This window comes from Phalacrocorax carbo, chromosome 3, assembly GCF_963921805.1.
Source record: "Phalacrocorax carbo chromosome 3, bPhaCar2.1, whole genome shotgun sequence".
NCBI classification, from domain to species: Eukaryota; Metazoa; Chordata; class Aves; order Suliformes; family Phalacrocoracidae; genus Phalacrocorax; species Phalacrocorax carbo.
The window spans coordinates 36788798-36813851 of record NC_087515.1 but is presented as its reverse complement, the minus strand read 5'-3'; the positions used below and the strand labels follow the sequence as shown (position 1 = coordinate 36813851).

Genomic DNA, 25054 nt, shown 5'->3' with positions numbered 1-25054 from the left:
GACCTCGCTGCTCATTGTTGAGGGTTTCCACTATAAAGTCAGGGCTAAATCTGGTGCTGAGATTAATTAAGACAGAGGAAGAAGCATTGTGATACGAAAGCCAGGAGCTCCACGTTGTGGTAATGACAATGCTCGCAGGGCTGCCAAGCAAACTGAATGTGTTCCCTCTTAGAGAGACTTAACTCATTTCGAGCAAAAAGAAGATGAGTATGACACGTGGCAGCACGTGAGGGTACATCTTCACCACCTACCCACATGCACAAGCACTGTCTGGGCACAAGGGCTGGGCATGCTGTTTGAGGATCATGCCACTGCTGTGCTGACTTCGTGACTGGTGTCCAGGCATGTGGTGGCATACAGCTGTTGTTCATAGGACAGTGTGTGCATGCGCTGAGTGTTGCTGTGTGTGTTAAGGTGCACGGCTGTACCTGGACGCCTGTGCCTGTGGTGTGTGCAAGGGTGCACCTCCGCCTGCACAGGTGATGTTGCCAGGGTGGTGTTAGTGCAGGGTGCATCTCTGTGGATGTCTTTGGTGGAGCAGGGGCATCGCTACCAGGGCTGTGTGGGCATTTGGGTAGGTGTCTCTCTGGGTAGAGTGTACCTCTACCCAGGATGGTAGAGGGGACAAGGGGCAATGGGCACAAGCTGGAACACAGGGATTTCCAGCTAAACATGAGAAAAAGCTTCTTTACTGTGAGGGTGGCAGAGCAGTGGAACAGGCTGCCCAGGGACATTGTGGAGTCTCCATCCCTGGAGACATTCAAAACCCACCTGGATGCGTTCCTGTGCCCCCTGCTCTGGGTGTGCCTGCTCAAGCAGGGGGGTTGGATGAGATGATCTGCAGAGGTCCCTTCCAACCCCTGCCATTCTGTGATTCTGTACCTCTTGGGGTGCTCCCAGGGCCATACGGGTGCAGGGGTCTCTGGGTGTGCGGTGCTCCCAGGGGTGCAGGGGTGTCCCTGGGTGCAGGGGCCGTGTGGGTGCAGGGGTGCCTCTTGGGGTGCTCTCGGCACCATGCGGGTGCAGTGGGGGTCTCGGGGCGCAGGGCGCTCCGGCTCCGCAGGGGTGCAGGTTCCCCCCGGGGTCGCCCGGTCGGGGGCGGCCCCTCCCCGCGGCCGGCCTCTCCGTGGCGGGCGGGGGCTGTTCCGCCGCCGGGGGCGGTGCCGGGGCTGGCGGGGCCGGGGCTGGCGGGGCCGGGCCGCGCCCCGTGGCGCTGTGCTCCATGGCGCTGGCGGCCGCCCGTGCGCGGGTGCTGCGCGCCCTCAGCCGCCCGCTCCCGCCGGGACGGGTGCCGCTCGCCGCCCGGCGCCGCAGCGGCAGCAGCAGCGATGCGGGGGGCCCCGCGCCGCTGCCGCTCGGCGGGTACGGGGTGTGGCAGGAGTGGGCGACCCGCGACCCCGCCGGTTTCTGGGCGGAGGTGGCGCGGGGGGCGCTGCGGTGGGACAGCCCCTTCCACACGGCCTGCCGGGCCGGCCCGGCCGCCGGCGCCGCCCGCTGGTTCCTCGGCGGCCGCCTCAACGTCTCGGGTAAGGCGTCCCCTGGCCAGCTCCCGCCCTCGGGCCGAGGCTTCCAGCGGGGCAATTTGCGCCAGAGCCCCTCTTTGCGGGGAAAAACCCGGGGATTTCGGCGTTTTCTCGGAGGAAATCTGCCGGGCGTTGCGAAATGTTGGGAAGTGGGAGAAGATCCAAAGCCCGGGATAACTCGGGCTGAGCCTCTTGCCCTGGTGCCGCTTCGCTAGCGGCCGCCCGTCACTTCTGCGGAATCCCTGCCACAGCCCCGACATCTTTGGGTCCGCGTGCATGGGGTGAAGGGCAAGTGAAGGACCTCCGAAGGGCTGGGATGCGGCGTGCTTTGGATACGCTCCAGCAAAATTTGTTAAGAAAAATGCCTTGGCTGAAAGCTATCAAGCATTGGAACAGGCTGCCCAGGGAGGTGGTTGACTCACCATCCCTGGAGGTATTTAAAAGATGTATAAATGCAGGCCTTTGGGACGTGGTTTAGAGTTGGCAGTGTTAGGTTAACAGTTGGGTTTGATGATTTTAAAGGCCTCTTCCAACCTAAATGATTCTATGATTCTGTGAACCCTGGCACCATGCCGGCAGGGATGCCTTGACCTCGGCTGTGCTGCCATCAACCCGGCCGCCAGCTGCAAGGTGCTGCTTGGTCCATGATGGGCTCTGCAGTGCCGAGGCAAAGATGAACCAAAGGTGGGGGCAGTGTGAATCCCAGCCTTTTATGGGGAAGCTGCAGTCTCTTTTAGAGTCATAGAATTCTTAAGGTTGGAAAAGGCCTCTAGGATCATCAAGCCCAGCCACCAACCCAACACCACCATGTCTCCTAAACCATGCCCTGAAGTGCTGTGTCTATACTTTTTTTGAACACCTCCAGGATTTTCTCTCTTAAACAAGGAGCTGGGTCTTTTCCTCCAACTTCACTGCTTACAAGAAGGACGAGAAAAATTTACCATGATAGTCCTACCTACCTCTGAGTTTCTTCCTGCCCATATCTGCCTTGAAAGCTCTTCAGTGCTTTGGCCCTGCTTCATTTAGTGGGAGTAAACCCCAGCCCCATCTAGGGTACAACTTAGTGGTGAAGTCTGTTAACAGGGCCATTTGTTTCATAGCTTCATTTCCCAATCCTGAGAGAGTGCTCGAATCACCATACTGAGGTTCATTAGTGCAGGAACTGTAGCGTTTCTGGCCACCTTTTTTCACAGCAGAAGAGCAAACCCTCCTCCGGTCTTGCAGAGAACACAGGGATGTATCTCCTCACAAGAGATGATTCCCAGCAGTGGATCCCAGGTTGATGGAGGTGTGTGTACAGACCTGCTTCTAGCACCCAGCAGTCAGAGGGATTTTAGCCAGACCTCTGTTTTCATTGACTGCTGTTGAAATGAAGGTCTTGGCTGACCACAGAGACTTTCAGGGATCCGTTTCTTTCCTCCGTAGAGTGGGATCCACACCTTCTGGATCCCACGTGGGTCGGGTGTCTGAAATCCAGGTATTGCTGGGCTTGATTTTAGATCATGTCTTGGGTCTGGTTCTTCTCCAGACACTAAATGCTGCTTAGTTTTCTTTGCATAGATGAAAAAAAAAAAATCATAGACCATTGAAACAGTTGCACAGAATTAAACAGTTATGCTATTGCTGGTTTTCTTCTTTTAAAGCACAGTGAAGATGGTACGTGGCCAGAGCTGAGCAGCTGGTTTTCTGCTAGGAGGCTCTGGTTTTGTCCCTTGATCTCTTGATTTGAACTGGTTGCAGAAATATGGCAACAGTTCAGGTCCCGGATCCAGAGTATTCTGTGTGCTTGTCTCCCAACACAGCTGGATCGTGGGCAACTGAGTCATCTGCTGCTTTTTGTTTGGGGAGACCTTGTGATAGAATTTGGGGGACCTGTGAGCTTCAGTACTTCTGTGTTTATTGCACTATAACTCCTGGCTAGAAAAATACCCCGACAAACTACTGCATTTCCAAGGCACCCGTTCTCAGGAACATGTCTTACCGAAATGAATTGTTTCCAAGCGTTGTTGAGGAGGCAAGGAAACATATGGAGAAACCATTAGGGTATAGCAGTAAGGGGAAGGTCACTAAATTCTATTTTGTAAATGAGCAAAAGGCTCTTGTAGGATTAAGATAAAGGAAGGAAATAATAAGCATTTTGCCTGGGTTCACCTGCCGGTTCTTACTGAGCAAAGAACTAAAGCTCTCACTTGACTCAGCTGGGGCTTGCTGCAACAGAAATTCCCTCTGAAGTCTAGTACAGCTGCTCACGAGTAAGAAATGCTGCTGGGGCAATGAATCGCTGTTAATGTGATTTACTGGTAGTGTGGTGCTATTGTACGTGAGGGTGTTGCTGCGATGGGCTTGGAGGTGCGAGTTGCTAAGGGTCGCGGACTAAGCCACAGCAGATTCAATTACCTGTGGACAGACAGAGGAAACCAGTGTATAACTGCTTAAAGCATTCTCCATTAGCGTTTTTGTCCTCCCCTATTGTATTAGGGTGACCTCAGAAATGGCTTTATCTCTTTTATTTTTATAGTATTGTTTTAGGAATTTGCATTAAAAATTAAAAGCCTTTAAATGGTTGAAGAGTGCATTTTCATATTTTTGAGATTGGCAGTTTTTCTTGTAATGAAATATGCTGAATTTTGAGGGATTTCTCTCTCTGTGCACCTTTAGGGGTACATTCCCACCATCTGTGTGGTGGTGTAAATCTGCTGTGATCATAGAACAGCAGAAGCCAACTCCTGGGCTGCAGGTTACTTAAACTTCACAAATTGTGACAGCAATAGGCAGCTTTCATTGCACTTAATTTATCTGGAAAAATTAAATCCTTCCCCACCAGTATTAATGTTTCCAGGAAATATGATCTGAAACTCAGTATTTTTTTACAGCTTTTCTCTGGGTTATACAGCAGTGTGCCTGACTGGGTTTTAATAATAGTGAAATAAAGTATCTTCCTTTGGAAGATTATAATGAAATAAATAAGCGTAGTTTAGGATTGGAATTCATACCTTGCAAGGTTAATCTCTAACCATCAGGCAAGATGCTGCTGAACATGGAGGCAGGTTTCTGGGGTGGATTCTGTCTAAGCTTCTTTTGGGGAGGTGCTCTCCCTAAGTCCACTTGAGCATCTCATGTAGTTGTTGGGGTTTCCTCTACCTCTAGTTGCTGGGGGGAGAGATGAACCTTCAGAAAGTATTTTTATACCTTCAAGTTTTAGGAGGTATAGCACACAGCTTGTGACTTGTTAATCTTTCCCAGATGTCTGGTAATGTGTAGATGTCTGTACTCTGTGAGTGTACCCTATATACTAAAGTTTCAGATATTTTCAGTTAGCTGAGATTCAGCTTTTCCATTATACCCTGGAATAAAAATGTTTCACATGAGCTTTAATTAGAAAATTCAAACGATGCAGTGCTAAAAATGCAAGCTGGGGAAGACAGTCTGTCAGATCTATGTAGTGAAATCCTGCCCCGGGGAGCAAAAACATCAAAAGAGTGTCTTGTCTTTGTGCTACTGGGAGCATGGGAGAGATTTGGGCTGGTTTAACCTTAGCCGGTGGAGCTAAGCTGAGCTGAATCACCCGAGGCCTCTCATGGGGACGCCATTCTTAAGAGAGCTGTAGCAATTAAGTATAGTATTTGCAGTATTTGCATACTGCAGATATGGCAAACAGCAGCTTTACCAGTGCTACACTGCTATCACTGTAAAGGACATCTTCCCAGTGTTACAAATGAGTGTGTGGCTAGCTGGCTAATAAATGATGTTTCATCCTATGCTTGCTTGCTGTTATACTTGACCAAGCTAGGTTTCCAGAGCACGTTGCTCTCAGGCTTTGGTTTTTTACCCCTGTTTTTTTCACCTCTGTTTTTGTTTTGTGTTTTTTTTGGTTTTTTTTTTTTTTTTACAGTAAATTGCTTGGATAAACATGTTGAAAAGTCTCCGAACAGAGTGGCTTTGATTTGGGAGAGAGATGAGCCTGGCACTGCAGTGCATGTCACATACAGGTATGGCACCTTCTCACAATGCTTTGTGATGCCTGGCAATGTGGTGGGGCAGGGAGAAGAGCTGCTGCTCTGAAATCAGACCTCTGTGAAACTGCTTTCTTCCAAGGTACTCCAGCGCGTAAGACATGCAGCTGCAGAACTGTGCCTAGGTTGTGGTGTCATCATGAGATAGCTCCTGAAAAACAGAGGCATGTTTCTGCCGAAAAATTATATTTTTCCCTTGGCTTCTACATGGAGAGGGCTCCCTGATCTCAGACACCTGTATAATAAACATATTACAGGGTGAGAGGTACAGTGGATGTAAGTTAGTGACAGCTACAGAAAATTTCAGATTCAGATCTGGCATCATCTTCTGGTTATGGCATTAATCAAGCCTGCCTGTACACTCCCTCTCTCTAAGTAGGGGCTTTCAGAAGAGAAAAGCTTGTTTTTTCTCCCTGGCTTATGTTCCCATCTGCCAGTTTTCTTTTTGCTCTTTAGAGTGTTCATGGGAAAATTTCTGTGAGCAGCTTTTGGTTTCAGTACAGCAGCGAAAGTCCTGGTGTAAACAACATCTTGTGTTGATGGTCAATAGCCAGATACCGAGTCCTGGCTGGAAGGGATTTGAAGCCTCCTCTGTTCCTCTTCCCCATCCTCAGTGCAGTTTAGAGCAACCTTGGGGTGCTCTGAGTGATGCCAACTTGTAATTGCTGCTATAGATTGCCATATTCTAACAAACCCTACAGTTTTCGAGCATATTTCTCTTCTCCCTGCTCTGTGCCCTCATTTAGGAGATAGGGCTGCCTGCAAAAATGCCTTTTACATTGTCTGTCTCTCTAGTAAGAGTTAAAGGTTTCCCAGACTTGTATATTCCTCAGTATGTATTTTAGGGAGCCAGATGTTTTATCTACTGGATCAGAAGGCAGAGGAGACGTAGGAAGTCCTGGCATCTGACTCTTTTATAAAATGTTTTCTTTAGCTTGTTAATAGTTGGGATTCCTGGAGCTTCTTGAGCCTGAATAGGTTCTGGTGGTCGGGTTCTCACCTCCAGCACTTATCAAAGCTCCTGAAAATAATATTCATTGGAGTGAAGAAGCTGGTCAGCAGGGAGGAGTGGGTGTACTAATAGTTTTGAGATGTTAGTGCTCCGTGGAACAGAAGTAGTCTGATATAAAGCTGTGGAAGGAGTGGATTGGTTTTAATCTTGGTATCATTATTTGATGGGCTGTGTAGGTGTGTTATGATGTAAATGTGTTGTAACCAACTGGGTAGCTTGGCTAAATGCTTTGAGTTTTGCTTTCGCCACTCTGGTGGTAGAAAAGGAGAAGGTATCAAAAGTTTCTCCCAGAGTTTGGGGTGGTGTATGTACTTCTACTAGTCTCTTCATGCCCCAACTGTGAAAAGGGGGGTAGGTCAGAGGTGAGAATTGTCCTCTGAATAACCCGAGGAGGAGATCACCCATCAGATAGTGCAGCTTTATTCAAGGCAACTCTAGCCTCCCCCTTAGGCTGTGCTACTTGAAATGTACTGAGCTGCTCCAGACCCTAAACAATCTTCTTGGGATCTCTGGAGAAATAAGGAGGCCTTTCTGAATAGCAGCAGAACTGCTTTTTTTTTTCTTTTCCATGACAAAATGTGTTTGGAGGAAAGTGTATTTTCAGCCTGTGGATTTGCTGTGGCTTGAAGTAAGTAACCCACATCTGAAAACTGAATCTGTATTTGTGCAGCCTTGCAAAGATACAGCAGCTAGCAACCAGGAAGAAGACCATCCAAGTGAAAGACTAGTTGGCAACCTCTATTTTCAAACTTCTGCTTGTATTTGAGAGCCATGTTCCTGTTTCTGCTTGTTACTCTTGGTGAGATGTGACTGCGTTCGAGTGACAGTTTGTCAAGAGGCCTTTGGTCCTACGATGTGGTAAAACTGGTCACTTGGTTCTCTGCTTATATCATTAAGTCAGGAATAGCTTTGTTGAAAACTAATATTATATGGGTGTGTACTCAAGGACAGAATCAAAAGTTTTGCCTTTTCTGTGATCTTTGGACACCATTTTTAAAGGTTTTAAATGGGGCAGTAAGGTTTTCCAAGGGGTGTTGGCACTGACCTCCCTTTGAGGCTGAGTTTAGTTGAAAACTTTCTGCAGTAGTGTCTTGTTTTAGCTAGAAGTTTTGTGACAGAAAGCATATCAGAAAAAGAAGTGGCTCAGAAGCTGTATGCTGGTTGGTTAATCTGCCGAGAGCCTTCTGTAGCAGGGTGATCTCTGCATGCCAGCCTCAGTGTGAAGAGGGAATGAGAGGGACGCTGGATATCAGGAGGACACAAACTCTGCTGTCTGTGGCAGAGGAGATGTGCCTATTTCCTTAGCATCTGAATTTGCTGTTAATGGCACAGCAGTCTTGAAGTCATGCGCTAGGAAGGTAAAGACTTTAATTTGGCCATTGCCTCATGGACCAGCTTTGGGGAAGGTCCTGGAATCTCATCTGGGAGGTGTCCAGGGCTTATGTGCAGAGAAGTACAAGGCGCCCGTTTGTTGCAGAGCTTGCTGCTATGAACTTCTTATAGACAAGCCCTGGATGGCACAAGGAAAGACGGCTGCTGGTGTGGGTGCTCTCCCATCTCCTCTGGAGAGCTGTCAGGGGCAAGAAAGCAGCTGAGTGCTGGCCCTGTTCCCATCACATCCTGCAAAGGAAGCAGGAGGCTGTGCAGGAAAAGGGCTGGAACAGGCTTCCTCCTTCCCAAGGAAGGGGAAAACCTCGGTCAGTGGGGACTCCTCCATGCATTAGCAACAAAATGCAGCTGCATTGGAAAGTGCTGTCCCAGCTTGCTCATCCTTGGGAGAAATAAGAACCTCTGTTTGCCTCTTCTGCCCTGCTACCTGCCTAACTTGCAGCTATGCAAAGAGCTGATGGGGCTGTGCCAGAAGTCAGTCTACATCCCTATGTATGCTTGTCAGCAAGGTGGGTTGTGTTTATGCAACTAAGTTCAAGTGCTCTGTGCTAGGAGGGGAAATCAAACATCACGCTGGCAAAGACACACAAAGCCATGGGTGAAACATTTTAGTTTTGCTTGAACGATGGTTGCTGCCCTTACAAACTCATTTGTGATGATCTTTTTCACTGCTGAGTTTTGTACTGTGTCTCCAGCTGGTGCAATTCAGCCTTTTGGGAAAAAAAGTCCCCTGGCCCCTCTTGTGCTTTTTTATCCCTCTGGGTTTCATTTTTATCAGCTAGAAATTAAAAATATCTCCACTTTTGAATGAGAAGGCAGGAGACTTGTTTTTTTACTGCTTTGTGACAGCAGGGCACACAACCCTCCTGAGATTTGGTGGCTGCAGTCAGAAAAGCAGGGACAGATCATGCCAATCTATTGTCAAGAGGTTTGGCTCTCTGGAGGCTGAACCACCATAAAACCATTGATAGGGCACTGGCGAAGTAGCAGTTAACGGTTAACAGTCAACCATTGGAATAATTACAGTCAACCATTGGAATAATCTCCCCAGGGAAGTGGTTGACTTGGTCACGTTGGACACCTTTAAGAGTCGTCTGGACAGGGTGCTGGGCCATCTTGTTTAGACTCTGCTCTTCCCAGAAAGGTTGGACTAGATGACCCCTGAGGTCCCTTCCAGCCTGTGATTCTGTGATTCTGTGAGTGTGCTGCTGTGAGCAGCCAGCTGAATTTATAGGCTGAAGGGTCTAACCCGCTGGGGATGTTTTGTCCTGCTCTGTGGATGTTGTCAGGGTCCCAGAGCTTTGAAACCTTGCAAAGGACTTCCCCAACATGTTGCTGAGCATGGGTTTTAAAAGGCACTGTATTATCAACTGCCTTATATAAGCAGGCAGAGTTGGCTGGGTTGTAGCCTCTATAAGCTCAGCAACAGGGAATGTTAAAGACAGCAGCTAAAGCTATGTCAGACCTCCCCCTGTCCGACATTGGGTTATTTATTCTCTCTGGCATTCCCTTGTTTACCACTGCCTCTACAATTTCGCCACTTGTGAGCCAGTGTTTCTTAGCACTGCAAAATTCTGTGAATGTTGCCAAAGGGAGCTGTGTGAAGAACTGGGCAGCAGTACATGTTAGCTAACCTGTTTTTGCAATGGGTTGCAGGCTGGGTCTCAGCGAAAGGGTTTTAATTTACAAAGGAACTCGCTCCAGTGCAGAAAATGATGTGGGCAGAGGGAAAGTTCAAAATGCAAAATACAAAGTAGGGAGAGGAAGGCTGAAGCTGAGGGGCCAGAAATAGGGCCCTAGGTAGCTTTTCGTAAGGTCCTAGGTAGGTGGGAGAGAAGTGGTTGGACATCTTCGTTAGCCACATCACAGTTATGCTTTTAACAAGCCAACAGATAGTGGTTCCTCAGTCTGAGCTGAAATGGCTGAAATTGTATTAGAGATCACAGTGAAGACTGCAGCTGGAAGCCATGGGGACACTTATCAGGCTGTGCAATGTGGAAGGTGTTCCTCATTGACAGCAAACTCTTTTCCTTCTTTCTAGTGTTGAAGTTGCCAGTAAATCTTGTCCAGGCTTTCCCCATCCAAGGCAGCTCAGGCACTTTTCACTTTCTCACCTGAAAAAGGTCACATGGGGTTTTCCTTGCCTTGGGCTCAGGATGTCTGCAGACAAGTCCAGAAGACTGGACAATACTGCTCAGCTTAGCAATTAAACCTACAGCCAAAAAGCCCCATGTTGAGCTTTGTATTTTTCAGTTATTCTCACTAAAGTGAGGGAAATAGAGGGTTAAACTGAGGCACTGCCATGGAAGCTGCAGTGAGGGGTGAAGAGGTTTGTGCTTTATGTTTGTGGCCAGAACATTGACCCAGGAAGAAGGGGTAGGTGTAGAGGCATACTGTGTGCCAGGTGACTTGAACCGACATCTCAAACAACAGTGCCCATGGCGCTGTTATCGTAAGATAGAGGCAGGCTTTGAACTCTGCTGCTCCACGGTAATTAATGTAGAGCAATGGCTAGGAGGTGAGATATGAGGGTGTGGGCTGAGAGGTGCCCAGACCTGTGGGTTTTGGTTTTTTTTTTTTCCACTAACTTGTTTGGGGTGTTTGACCTTAATTTTCAAGTAGTTTCAGCCTGATCCAAACTACAGTTCCCAGGAAATAAACTGGTCACTGCAAGAAATACTCAACACAGCTATAGTGCTTGAGACAACACAGAACATGGCTTGTGCCGAGCCTCCTAAACAGGCATTGTCAAAGCCCATATAGGGCACTGAATATATCAGGAAAATGTGTAGAAATGCTTTGCAAAAGGTTGTTTCCCAAAGAGCGCTTTGATGCGATTTTTTTGGATGTAAAAAGAACTGGCTTCATTTGGAAAGCTGCAGGCTGTCTTGCTGCGGCAAAATATAGCATCAGACTTCTTGGAAGAATGTTTCCCTGAAATGTGCCAGAGAAATGCCATGTGTTGATGCTGGGTTTTACAGGAGTCGTTGTTCCAGACACTGGGCAATGGGCTTTTGAAACACAGGCACCACTGTATCTGGGGAGGGATCTGGGAGAAATACGGTCTGGTAGTTTCTGAACAGTGATGTTGTAAAGATGGGGAGAGACGTGCTGCATCTGTTAGATTAAACAGAAGTACTGGCCTGAACAGTGCCAGCATATGCTCCAGCTCTTGTCGCCCCATGCCTGTTCTCGTCACACCACGTCCTGTGCCTTCACTTCTCAAGGCCTCTTATCACACCAGGCCTGTATTTCTTTATACTACCTCATTATGTTAAGGTTGTAAACCATGATGGTAGCATAAAAAGATAAAGAAGCATAAAAAGATATTAGCTGTGGTTACCTGGTCAATTAGAAGAATTGCTTTTGCAGCTAAACCAGGTGTAACAAGGCTTGCAGGTAGGTCAGGAAGAACTCAGACAGAGCAAATACCACAAGCTGCGTTCCCAAGACCTTGCAAACTTGGTACAAAGCCTGTGGCATGTTGCTTGCCACAGCGGTACTGTGCTACAGGGCTGCAGGGAGACAACAGGAGCAGACTGCTCTGTCTCTGAAAGGAGATGACAGAAATCAGCAGGCTGTGGGTCAGGAGAGCAAAACCAAGAGCAGCTCTGCGACAGGGTGGTCATTACGAATGTGGAGGGGGGGGATTTTTGTGCAACCCAGCCTCTCCCTGCTCACCTTTCTACTGGCACAGGCAGAGAGCTGGCTCTCCACAGGGGTCTTGTGTATGGTATTTAAAGCCTGTCAGTGTGTGACCTGCACCCTGAGCAGGCATGTCAATGGGGTAAGATGGTGCTTCCCTCTGGTTTTGCAGGTGCAGGGTTGGGATGGGTAAATTCATGTGAAATCCGTGTTCACCAGCTATCTACCCACACACCTGCAGTACAATGAATGGGTTGGACTTGTCTGCATTTTCAGTTGAAAGATAACATTTTCTGAAAGCAAGTCCAGAATCTCCTCCGTGTGTCATAGTTTTTCACCTTCCCTGCCTATGTTCATTAATACACCTACCATCTCCCTGGCTTGCTTTGTTTTAAAAGAACATACTATATATACTCTTCTTTCTCCTGTGCAAATGGCCTCCCCTCCTGGGTCTAACTGGTTGCTGCTTCCCCATTTCTCAGCTCCACCCTGATACTTTACCCACCAGAATGGCATTCTGCTGCCTGGTTTCCTCTCAGTTCTTAGGATCTGCTTTTGCAGATGATCTGCAGACTGTTGCACCATGAACTGACTTAGCAGTTTCTCAGCTGTCTCTGTGCAGCGGTGCTGGACGCTTCCTTTTGTTGAGGCACATTTCCTCCTGCAGTGGCTCTGCTGAGATCCTCTTGTTTGCCTGGCTTGCACGCAGGGAGCCAGGTGCCCTGGGACCCTCTGTGTGCCCTGTGGCTTTGTCCGTCTCTGGTGGTTGTCCTGCCTGCCTCTGCTGAGCGTACTGCCCGGCTCCGCGCTGTCTGCTTGGGCAGCTGCACTGAAATCCTTTGGAGTGCAGACAGGTGGCAATGCTGCGAGGATCACTTCGAGTTTTGCCTTTCTCTGTCTTCCTGTGGCTTGCAGAAGCAGTGCACATCTGCTCCGAGCCTCTGGCTGCCCTCTGTCCTTCACTGCCAATGGCGGAGCCCTTTCAGGATAGATGTTTTCACTCTAAGCCTTTGCTTCCTCTACCCTTCCTCTGCAACTCCTGTTTCAGTGCAGGCAGAAGCTAAGTGAAGATGCCTTCTTTTGTGCTGTCTCACCAGCTCCAGGGTGACAGAATCTAGCTCTGTTCAGCATCTGATGTAGGTTTTCAGGAAATGTGCTTTGCTACCAACACACCTCCTGGGTGTGGAGGGGAGGCAGATCCTCCCCTGTGCGCAGCCCACTGGCGTTTGATGGCATTGCCTCTGTGCCGAGGGTGGGGCAGTGCTGGGCTTGAGGCCAGGATTGCTCTTGCCTCTCCTGACCTTGTGTGGTGGAGGGACCTCAACGCCAAGCTTGGCAGCAGTAGCAGGTGGGGAGGGTAATGGCCATGGTTTCCTCCTGTTCAGTTCAGTTAGGTCTGTCCCACCCAGTTCTGTCTGTCAGAGACCCTGCAGGGTGCTCGTTCCACCCTGAGACTTAACCCCTAGGCTAAGTACTGAAAATGTGCAACTTGCTGGCATGTACTAATTGCTTGCCTGTTAGACAGCAAAATGTGTGTGAAGGAGTGAGGGAGTCAATGGAAGGATTCCTGACACAGTATTTCTGCTAACTCCCTTTCTTGAGCTGGAGGGGAAGCCTAAGTTGCTGCTACAGGAGCCAGAAGACACACCTGATGCACAGGGATTTGTGGGTTTCTTTGCTGGAGTTCTTGGATTCACTTCCTCTTTGCCTTTGTGTCTGTTCCCCCATGTGCTGCTCTGCCAAGGGACCTCCAAGGCTCTCCTATCTTGGGCTTTCAGAGCACAAAGGAGACTGCAAAGTGAATAGATCCAGGGTAAAGACTCCGTCCTTATTGTCTGTCAGCTTGTTTACATGCTGTCATGAAGGAAATGTTAAACTGGAGTTAATCATAAAAGACCAATGAGAGCGTCTGCCATCAGGGTCATTGAGTCCTGAAAAAGAAAGCGAACCACAGAGTTGCTCAGAAAGGATGCCCTGGCCAGAGCTCTCCTGGTGTTTCTGTTCAGGAGAAAGAGGCTGCAGCTGTGAAAGCACTTGGGTATTTTCCATCGCATATAAGTGTTTTTTTATTTTGTTTCCTCACAACTGCCTGCCTGGGGCTTGTTTCACTTCCTGTGCTCTGCAGTTGAGCAGCTTAGTTTTGTTTTGTCTCTTTAATCTTTATTCACATTGAGATTTTTCTCTAATACAGCATCAGATGAATTCTGGACCAGGGAATGTGACGCTGGACAAGGCACAAAAACAAACATTGGGTGGGAATTCATTACAGCACAGAGTCGCTCTATTCATGAACTTAGTAAAAGTAAGGAAAATAGTACATCTAACAGGCTGTGCACTGCTGTAGGTAGCAGGAACATGCATGGTCATGAAGTCCTTGGGAAGAGGTGTTGAAGTTGTGCTTTAGAGTTTACGCTGATCTCGGGCTGTAAGGGATTAGGAGGAAATTCAGTCTGGGGTAAAGCTGCTACGTATCTGCTTTCTGCAGGGTTGTGGTCTCTCTGCAGTGGCAGCCATTGCCAGCTGCTGCCAGAGAGCAGGCACTGAGCATGTCTGGCCACCTCTCTGAGTCCCTGTGCTTCAGGAGTGGTCTGTTTACTTAATGTTGCAGGAATAGTCTTAAAATAAATAACACAAAGTGCTGTGGCTGGGATTCGAGGCTTATTTCCTTATCTTCAAAAACATAGCAAGGAAGTGGTATCCCTCCAGCCGTCACTGTATCTGTCTTTATACTTTCTCTATGGCTGTGTTGCTTCACTGCCCTCACAGTGCAGATGGAGTTTTATCTTAAAGAAGTACGATGCAAAGTTATTCTCAGCCCATGGTTTTGTTATGACGTTTCCAAAGTGGAGCACTTGGGCTTTGCCTGTTTCCAACTTGCTTTGGTTTAACAAAAGAAACAACATTTTTTGACAGATCAGAAACAACGTTTCATTTTATTTTCAGCTTAGCCAGCAGCTGAAAACTGATTTTGTTTTGTTTGTCACAGCTATGGCCAGTTCTGTGAGATAAGGATATGTTGGTAGATTCTTGCTTTACAACTTATTATGGTATGCAGACCCCCAAAATTCATTTGTTTGTTAGCAGTTTTTGGAATCCCTGGTGGTGTAGCTTATAGACCACTAAGCATTCACAGAGGACAGGCTGAAGATGAGTGTGCTAGGGAGTAGAAGACACTTCTCCCCTCTGGGCCTCAGTACTCAGCGAGTTCCTGAACCCAGAAGACAATTTTCATTCCTGGTGGAGTCTGCGAGTCTTCTCTAAGCTGATGGTTGGCACCAGTAAAGCAGAAGGCTCTGCTGCCCCCCATGAGGGTCACCTCCTCATTTGGCGTGAGACCACTCCTCACCTGACACAGTTACCTGTCTTCTTGGAGCCCTTTCACTGTAGGCACACAGAGCTGTTCAATTCATGACACCATCTTGGTCCCAGGCATGCCTGCAATTGTGTTATCCCCCATGTGGGCATCAGAAAAAGTGAATGTGCAAGTCCTTGCCCACAAACTGCTTTTTTGTTCCTTAGAGGAATGTTTTTGCTATTAAGTCAGCACGTTTCAAGGGCAGGCCCTGTGAAAAGAGCCTTTGTTCCTGTTCTCAGTGTTCCCATGTTTCTCTGTGTGAGAGCGGCTGCAGTTTTACTCCGGTGAGAGCCGTGTGTCCATTCTGTGAGGCTGTTGCACTCTGCCGTGCGACAAGGTGAAGTGACAGTAGAGGAATTTGGGCTGAAGGTGATCTGGCTTTGATCTGAGTCTTGTAAAATCTGCCACTCACACAAGTATCTGGGGACTTAATTTCGATTCTCCTTTTCTTCCTTATGCATGCAAATATGTTGTTTACCCTTGCAATTTAAAGAGAAACTACTAGTTGTGAAGCACTTCCAGCAGTTCCTGAACAGAAACACTGCTGGGAGTCTTTAGACAACGGCTTCCATTTTGTCTTGTGTTTATCCCACGCATGTTCCCAGTAGCTTCTGACTGAGCCTTGTCAGTATAAAAGACATCAAGGATGGCTAAAATGGGCACCAGCTTCTGGATGTAGAGGACAGCCACTGGCTTGCTGGCTGCTCTACCCAAGCCAGAGCCCAGCAGCTCTGGGCAGCGCCTGCAGCTCTCACTTGCTTGTCCTTCTGCAGTGAGCATGGCTCTCTGCCCCCCTTTTCTTCTCTTCCCAGTGGCAGGAGCATTCTGGCTCTCACCACACCCCAAGCCACTCTTCTTTAAGATGCAAGAGCTGGCGTGCCCTATAATGCTGAGAGGATAAGGTCCAGAGGTGATCGTGATGCCTCGCTCAGTTCAAGTTCATCCTTTTTTTGCTCCCCCATGTAAAACAGGTTGCGCAGTCACATGACAATGTTGCTTCTGTGCCACAGGGAACTTCTGGATCTGACTTGCCGTCTTGCCAACACCCTGAAGAAATATGGGATACAGAAAGGGGACAAGGTGGCCATCTATATGTCCGTGTCTCCCTTGTCTGTGGCAGCCATGCTGGCTTGCACCAGGATTGGTGCTGTTCACACTGTGGTCTTCGCTGGATTCAGTGCAGAGTCCTTAGCTGGGAGGATCATGGACTGTAAGTAGATGCAGACCAGGGAACAAACACCTCTGGACAGTGCTCCAAGACAGATCCCAATTCTGTGTTTTCTTGGCAGAAAGAGAAATGGTTCATTCTCAGCTGGCGGGACAGTTCACTCTCCTTTGCAAAGTACTGTGAAGAGCCTTTTCCCAAGTGGCAGACGCAGTATCCTCTGGCTTTAAAATATTTTATAAATTGCTTAACATTCAGTCTGCACTGGGTTACTGCCAGACAGCAGTCAGGCTGGAGGCAAAACTAGAGCTTAGGAACGGGGCCTGATTTGTTCTTTCACAGTATAATTGCAGTGTTTCTTTGATACTCCTGCACAGTGCTAATTCTGCAATCTCAATCGTGATACTGTGATTTATGTATAGCACTGGAGGTATTGGCAGCCTGCCCCCGCTTTGTTAGCCATTTTACCAACAGATAGAGCTGATCTTAGCCCAGAGCACTTGTAGTATGATTAGGTAAAAAGTAATGCTAAAAATACCAGCAGAAGAACAAAATAGCAAGTGGCTCATGTCCTAGCAGTCACATCAGTTTCTTTATGGCTAGTGTGAGGGAGTAAGTCTTACAGCAATTTTCATGCTTATTTTCTGTTTTTGTAGAGTTAATCTATGGAGTGCAAGTACACATTATAGTTAACCTTCAGTTTTGGCCACTTGTGTGTAGGTGATGGGCTAAAGAGCCATTTCGCTGCAGCCACAGCTCTGTAATAACATAATATGGTACCATTTGAAGTGCTCTGCCAGAGTCCTGCTGTGCGCTGTGGCTTCCAGGAGGTTTCCCTTCAAGCTATGGATGAGTTTCAGAAGGCTGCAGGTGTCTCAGAGCAGGGTAACGCCTCTGAGAGGCTGCTGAGTTTGGTGCCATTCACTTCAGTTTGCAATGGACACTTATATGCAACCCCAGGGAGACGATGAGAGGGGCAAAGGTGCTTGTTCACTAGAGTTGCAGGAAGTCTTGCACTGGTTTCAGTGTGTAAGCTGTTAGGCTAAAGCAGCAGTATTCACTATAACACAGGTGACTGGGAAGAAACTGTTCTGCATGTCAGCTTTGCTAGGCAGGAATGGAGGCATTTAAATTGCAGTGAGTGATACTTAGGCTAGATGTTGGGAAAGACTTTCTCATGCTCATGATAGGCATTGGAGTCGACTGGTGGGGAGAGGGTAAAATAGCTACCATTGGAGTGTTTTATGAAGATTGGACTGACAGCTGTCAGAAATGGTTTAGCTGGAGTGGACCCTGCCTTGGGGTGGGGAAGAGGGACTAGGTAACCTATGGAAGTTCCAGCTACCCCTAGTCTCTGTGGGTCTCAGGTTTTAAAGTGTTTTCATCAGTGACACTGACTGATTTTGATTGATAGAAATTCTGAGTATTTGTCACACGTGTTGTCCTATACCTCATCCCCAAATGTAATGAAAGCAAGGTGCACATACTAGCCTGGGAGACAGGCTGGTATGTCTGCTAATTCTTTCTCTTTTTAGCTGGATGCAAAGCAGTTATCACCTACAACCAGGGAGTCAGGGGAGGCCGAATCATACAGCTGAAGGCAACTGTGGATGAAGCTGTTAAGAACTGTCCAAGCATCGAACACGTCTTTGTGGCTCAGAGGACAGATAACAACGTCCAGATGGGTGACCGTGATATTCCCCTTGAGGAGGTATGTTGGTATTCGTAAACCTTGCCTGTTTCCCCTGATGTTTCTTGAAGTATGTGATGTTTACTGTGCTGGGGGACAGAAATATGGTGCACTAATTTAGGGACCAGCTAACACAGCCATTTCTGAGAGACCCAATGCAAGGCTGTTCAGAACACGTGCCTGAGAGTCTTGCTGAATGTGTACATCATCCACACTCTGGTATTTGGTTTTGGGCTTTGACCTGCTGTAGCCTACACTGGGAATCAGCAGCCAAGGAAGATCAGGCAGTCTCCGTACTTCCCTTGCGTATGTGTGCTGAGCTAAAAGCCTACAAAGCAGCTGCTGCACTGCAGCTTGGCGCTCTAGTTTAGCTGCACCAGACCTACCAGCTATGACTGGCTTTTATGCTGCCTCTGGAGCAGGTTTTCCATGTGTGCTGCTCTTCCTGTGCTGCCACAGTACCCTGGTGGGCTAATGGATACAGCTTTGTTGCAGTGACAGCATCTGTGTAGGTCCCTGCAGTCACCTAGCTCTGCAGATGCCCACTGGCACGCTGGATAACTCCTTTTAGGTCTGAGTGTTGGCTAGATCATCTTTCTCTCCATCTGTGCTTTTGGACTTGAGTAGTGCAGATGAAAAGGAGATGCCTCTTACGGCATCTGGATCTTCATCCACAAATGGATTGCCTGTATTTACAGTCTGCTAGGATTGTGAGTGGAAGCAGCTCAATCTATGTCTGATTCATCTCAGCATGCTGCTCTTTTTTAGTAGTCTTGCAAACAGTGCTGAGATTTAAGGAATGAATGTTTCCTGAGACCCAGTGTGCACTGATAACCATGGCTGTCGCTGTTGTACTGTGTTCAGACACTCTCTTATAGTTTGTCATATGCACTCTTAGACTGGACAGTGTTGAAAGGCAGTGCAGAAATAATCAAGTTCCTGGAGAGGCTTAAATAGCCTATGGACAGGTCATGGTTACCCCATGATGGGAGGGACAGTGATGGCTTGGGAATATTTAGGACCTGTGCTTCCAGGGGAAAAAAACAGCTGTCATTTTAATGTGTTTAACTCGTACACAGGGGACTGCAGCCTAATGCAGAAGTAGTTTTATCAGTTTGCTGGCAGCAGTAAACAAACTACTCATTGTAATAATGCCTGGAAATCACCCCTCTGCAGCCAAGATAATTACTCTGTAGTCCTGTGCTGGTCACATGAGATAGGAGCAACTACTAGAGTAAGTTAAAAAGAGAAGGCAGGTCTTGGTCCTTCTTACTCCACAAAGTGCGTTCTGACTGTTTTCCTTAGTCTGCAAACAGCCTGAGGTGCTTTGGTGGTCCAAGAGATGAGCTCAGCCCATTGTTAGTCTGAAACATAACAAGAAGTAAACCATTAACTCTGTTAACTCTATCATGACTGATCTTTACAGCAGTTGTGCTTTCCAGCTCTTGCACCATGGCTTTCTGCAAAATTTAAGCTCATGTTGTAATGGAGGACTCCATCTTAGTTTGAAAAACTGGCAAGTCAGGCTGAATTGGCAGTGCTGAAATATTACTATAAATACCTGAGATGAGCCGGAGTGCTGTAACTCTGAGGCTGAGAATTACATCCGACCCTGTCAACTCTACATATTTTATTAAGCTTGTTTGTCAGACAGTTTAAAACAACTTGGACCTGCCATCGGTAGCGTTCACTTGTAAGAACAGTGTGTTTTCAGTGTATACTTGGCAGTACCTAGAAATTCCTTCAAAGAGCCACGTAATAACCCTTGCAGGAATCATTATTCATCTAGGACAGTAGAGAGCTTGAGAGAAGCAGGCCAGTGGTGCTTTTTTTTACAGCCATATGTTGAGCATCTGGAACACACAGTGATTATTGTGAGTTTGTACATGGATAAGAAAAATTTTTAACCTTGTCCTGAAAAATCTCAGTCTGGGCAGACAAGCCCTCTGATGTTACAAGTTTTAGTGACCACAAGCATCTCTTTCAAAGAACATTATTTCCCCTTCCCCTGCTGTCTGGGCACACAAGCTGGACCAAAAGTTTGCTCTGACCTAGCAGGGCATTGCATCCTTCCCTGCCATGGTTCTGACCGTAGGGGTGAGGAGAGGCTCTCACCCACCTGGCGAAACAGTAGAGTATGAGGAAAGTGATGGAGGCAGGAGAGTAAAGCACTCTCCTTCTCATGGGTAGAAGCAATTAGAATTTCAGGATCAAATGGACAGGACAGTAACCCACTGATGGGGCCAGGGAAGGGAGATGAATGCCCAGTTTAACTGTAGCATTGCAGTTTTAAAAGGAGAAGGAAGGTCCCACACAGTATCTAGTCAGCCTTGCTGCTGCTGTCAAGCGTGGTTCATGTTTGCAGTCACACTTTGGTTTTCTACCAGCAGCTTGCAAAGCCTTGAAATGTAAGCCATGAGCTACCATTTTTCTGCTGAAATGTTATTTTATCTGGACAACTCCCCTTGACTTCTGCGCCTAGCAGAGGTATTGGTGGAAAGGCTAGGTGCTATGCATCCACAGGAACCTTTCCGCTAGGTAAGCACATATAACTATGATACATTCGTGGACGTTTGTGAGGGGGCAACACCAACGGCGGTTCTTGTCTCTGGATGCTGCTGACAGGCTTACAGATGGAGTACTGGTTAGCTCCATATAGCCAAAGTCTTTTTGTCGTTACCGCTTTTTTTTTTTTCCTTAGGAGATGGCCAAGGCAGCTTCCATATGCACTCCAGAGAGCATGGACAGCGAAGACATGCTTTTCATTCTGTATACCTCGGGCAGCACTGGGAAACCGAAAGGAATTGTTCACACCCAGGCTGGATACCTGCTGTACTCTGCTCTCACACACAAGGTAACTCGGCTGCATCTGCTGGAAAGGGTTCACTTACCTTCTGACAGTACTAATGAGAGGGACTTGGACTGGTGAGGGGAGCTGTATTCTGCGTTCGCTGCCCAATTGGCATATTGGGTGTATACAAACTGAAAAATCTCTGAGAACATGTAATTGATCTTGAGAATTTGTTCCTCGGTTACATAGTGCTATGCAAACCAGAGCCTAGAGTTACGAAAGGAAGGAAACTGCGGTGCTGCTACTTTTGCATTTAAAATGTGATAGTGTTGCAGGCCAGAATTTGTGGACATTAAAGTGATGCAGCTGAGGAGATTCTGGTAAGTATCTTACTGGCATTGGTAATGTGGGTATTGCTGTAGTATTTTGCAGTGGGATGCTGGCCTTTTTTATTTCAGAGAGGATCTGGACTCTTAACCTCTTTGCATACCACTTGTTGTCTGAAGATGAAAAATTATGTTCATGTTCTGCTGTTGCTCCTTTGTGCTGCTTTTCTGTGTGATCTAGGCTAAATGTTTTAACCTCCTTTCTCATGAAAAAAAAAAAAGTCAAGGCACTGCTCCTTGAAGCTTCTGGTCTGAGCTCTGCATATGGAAAGGTAACAGTGAAATGTGGAGAGGACTGTGCTGAAAGATCTCCATCTGGCTTTCATGGTATCACCCTGTTTGTAATCACACACAGTTCAGGCAGAGGTTTTCTTTCTTTAGGCTGACACAGTTGAATTTTTAGAAGATTTGAATGTGCAAGTGTCAGACTTTTCTGCATGAAGGGTATTCGTTACGTCAGCTTTTCTAAGTGACAGCATAATCTCCAAGGCATCTTTTTCTTTCTTAGTGCAGAAGGTAGATTCTGCACCCTGGTACAGACATGCAGGCGGGCACTGTGTGCAGCTGCAGTCCCTTTAGAGGTACTTCAGAGCCTGAAAGGTAAAGGCACTTGCAAAACTAAGGTGAGAATTGGCTCTCCTAGGCAGAGGGATCAGCTGACCTGTGTGGCCTCTGTGGTCTTTGCACATTCATACGTGACACTCTAGTCACACACTCATGGGGTTTTCTTTTAGTTCTGATCCACTTTCTTTCATTTAAGACATAAAGCTGACTCAGCCTTATAAGTCAGGACTTCTTCACTGTATGGTAGAGGAGTTAGGTTTACAGTGGGAAGCATTTTCCATAACTAAGATGAGAGGATGATTTCTCCAAGATTTTTATCTTGAATTTGATGAGGGAGAGGCGGGCATCTGGAAAGCAATACACTGAGAGAGAAGCTGCGCAGCTAAGAACATTTCTCAGGAAATGTTTCATGGGCATATATCAGTTTCTTCTGATTTCTCATGGAAACCTATTTATATTTGTGAGGGGTCTGAGCCTCTGAGGCCCCTGAAGTTCACGGTAAACTCTCCCACGTGAACTGCCTGGAGTAGGCAACCTTAGGCATCCAGGACTCTGGGCTTTGATTGTAAGCTTTGTTGCTCCAGTCTTAGCAGTGGCTGGTACCCATGCTCCCTGTGTTTGCAAAAGCAGTCAGGAGCCCGGAAGCCTTGGTATTGGTGCCTCTGACTTGCTTCCTCACCCTGGACTTGCCTTTGTGTTGCTGTTTCCTACGTGCCTGGCTCCACTCGCACTGTGCGCTCTCTTGCTCCCACTTGGATGTCCAGTCCAGCACCTTACCTTTCAGCTCTTTGCACCTGCAAACAGAAAGTCAGCTGGCCTTACATTTATCTTTGCAGTATGTATTTGACTACCAGCAAGGGGATGTTTTTGGCTGTGTGGCTGACATTGGCTGGATCACGGGACATAGCTATGTTGTGTATGGACCACTCTGCAATGGAGCCACCTCAGTTCTGTTTGAAAGCACTCCAGTGTACCCTGACCCAGGTGAGGAAGTGGTGGGCAAAGGTTTGCCTAGACATGGCAGTCTCACAAAGGAGATTTAGAAACTTGTCCGGTGTGACATGCCTGCTCAGGGTAGGTAAGCTCCATTTCTTTGGAACACGTGTCTGCAACATTCAGGAACATTTGTGCATCCAGGGTGAAAAAAAAAAAAAGTTGCCATTGGTCTTGCTTTGTACTCAAAGTAGTCACAGCTTTAGGTTTGGGTGTTAACCTTCCTGCTGAGCGTTTGCGGTGGTACGTCAGTGCTAGACAGATAAAAAGCCTGTTTGTGATCTTGCAGGTCGTTACTGGGAAGTGGTACAACGGTTGAAAATTAATCAGTTTTATGGAGCACCTACGGCCATACGCTTGCTGCTGAATTATGGAGAAGAGTGGGTGAAGAAATATGACAGATCTTCCTTGAAGACCTTGGGATCAGGTAAGGGGCATGTAATCTTTTGAAAAAGACAGGGGGTTCTAGCTGGTGAAATGAAGGTACCAGAGGAGCTCGGCTAACCAGATGGGATGTGGTTAAAAGTAGATTATAAAGCAGGCTCCCTGTCTGGCTTTTCAGATATTTTCTCAGCAGAAGGAGAAACAAACTGAAGTTGGGGTTGTTGAACCTTAGTGTGATTGCCTGTTTCCTAGCTTATTTTGCAGGGTTGCATTCTGTCCTAAAAAGATTTATCCAGTGGTAAATGACATAACTTTGAATTTTACTGGCTTAGGAGACCCAAGCAGCATTTTCCTGCATTATTTAGGATTCTAGAGGTTCTTATACATGACCTGCACTGATGAGTTACTTTCAGTGATATTTATTGCTTGCCATTTGGTCTTTCTGGAAAAGTCAGTCCTCAGTTACATGAGTGCATCAGAGTCCTTTGCACATCCCAGCAAAAACGCTGTAAGCGTTCTGCTCGAAGATCATGCACTCAGCATGTTGTGCACTAAAAGGAAGAATGAACTGTCTGCAACCCCCTGAGTCACAGGCTGCTTCCTTTCTTATTTTGGTCTAGTGGGAGAGCCCATCAACCATGAAGCTTGGCAGTGGTTCTACCACGTGGTGGGAGAAGGGCGCTGCACCCTTGTGGACACGTGGTGGCAGACAGGTAAAAGGCATCCTTTGGGGAGCGTGGAGGGTCCTGACCCTTGACAGGTTGCTGGTGGGTAGAGAATGAATGCATTTCAATTCGATCCAATGAGTCTGTCAAAAAACCCTCCTGGTGTTTTGATCAGCTTTTGAAAGTCACTGGGGAGTCTCAGCACATAATAGCAGTGTAATAGTGTACAAAAGCAATGTTGTGGTTTTTTTTCCTTTCTTCCTTTTCCCCTCTAAATGTTCTTTCATATTTTGAATGCTGGAAAATCTCAATTGGTTCTAGAAACAGGAGGCAGAGATTGAATTTCTGGGCAAAGCTGGGAGCAGGCGGCTTGAATTGGAAACTTAATTTTCAATTCTTTATCCAACTGTACTTAACCTTGATACGGTCTTATCATAAAAAGGCCTTTATAGCACCGTACAGCCACAATCTGCACTTAAGTATGCTGTGTTTCCGTTCCTGGGAATGATCAGGAGGGGAGGATGAAAAACTGAGCTGTGCAGTCAAAGGCACCTAGTGCAACTGCTCTGGCCGATCAGAAGGGAGTGAGTAGAGGCTCACTGGCTGTGCCTCAGGTGGGTAGGGGGCAGTGGCTGTCACCCAGTAGGGCTGCCTGGGAGCAGCTTCTCCCAGAAGTAGTATGCTGTAGTTGTCTTCGCCCTGGACCTTTGAAGCTTCAAAAAGGAGTGCGTTTCTGTTTTGGCAACATGCTTGGCCCAGCTGTGTGTATCAGTTAAGGCATGTTTTACATTTACAACCTGCTGGACAGAGTGACTGGCTTTCATAGATCCCTGTCCAGTTGGAGCAGAGCTGGTCCCTGCCTCCTGCCCTCCCTGGCCAGCAGCAGGGGCAGGCCACAGCATTGCACTCTGGCTGGGGCTGTGGTGCCTGGTGGGGCCCTGTGCTTGAAGGAGTCCTGCAGCTCCTTCCCAGCCACCTCAGCATCTGGTCCACTCTTTTGAACATTCAAGAGTTGCTAGAGGCATCTTGCAGTATGTCCTTAAGATGTGAACCACACAGTTTGCCATGGAGCTATGGACTTAAAGGACACGGTACAGCTGCTGGCATTCTGCCTCTTCTGAAAAAAACCTGTCCCTACTCTTAAATTTCTAGCGGCCATTGGGCAGAATATTCATTCCTTTTCCAGTCAAGCTGCTCCTGATTTCATCCTTATTCCTGCTAGCAGGCTCTCTCTTCAGGATCCCTGTGGCCCATCTCAATGTGATGAACTAGGTTCTGGCACACAACCAAGTTCAATTTAATCCAGACCAGACTTGCAGACTCTTTTTATTTTCAGATTTGAAATAAAACAACCTCAGAATTCAGAGCAACAATGTTAACTACTGTCTACTTCAATCACTGATCTCTTGAACTGTCTGGGTTCTCACATGCTGAGCAGAAGGAAGGCTGACTGGCTAAGTGCTATATGCTTTCCTTGTC

General features: G+C 47.4%; 1 protein-coding gene across 1 annotated transcript in view; it reads left to right on the top strand.

Annotated features, from left to right (window-relative positions):
* The first annotated feature begins 1192 nt into the window (after positions 1-1192).
* The window catches only part of ACSS1 (acyl-CoA synthetase short chain family member 1), a 38518-nt gene continuing 14656 nt past the window's right edge, over positions 1193-25054 (top strand). The window contains exons 1-8 of the mRNA XM_064446505.1: positions 1193-1526; positions 5416-5512; positions 15948-16147; positions 17638-17813; positions 20494-20646; positions 22370-22517; positions 22816-22953; positions 23531-23623. Coding sequence (XP_064302575.1) covers positions 1223-1526; positions 5416-5512; positions 15948-16147; positions 17638-17813; positions 20494-20646; positions 22370-22517; positions 22816-22953; positions 23531-23623 — 1309 coding nt within the window. The 5' untranslated portion in view covers positions 1193-1222. The remainder of the gene's footprint in view (positions 1527-5415; positions 5513-15947; positions 16148-17637; positions 17814-20493; positions 20647-22369; positions 22518-22815; positions 22954-23530; positions 23624-25054) is intronic.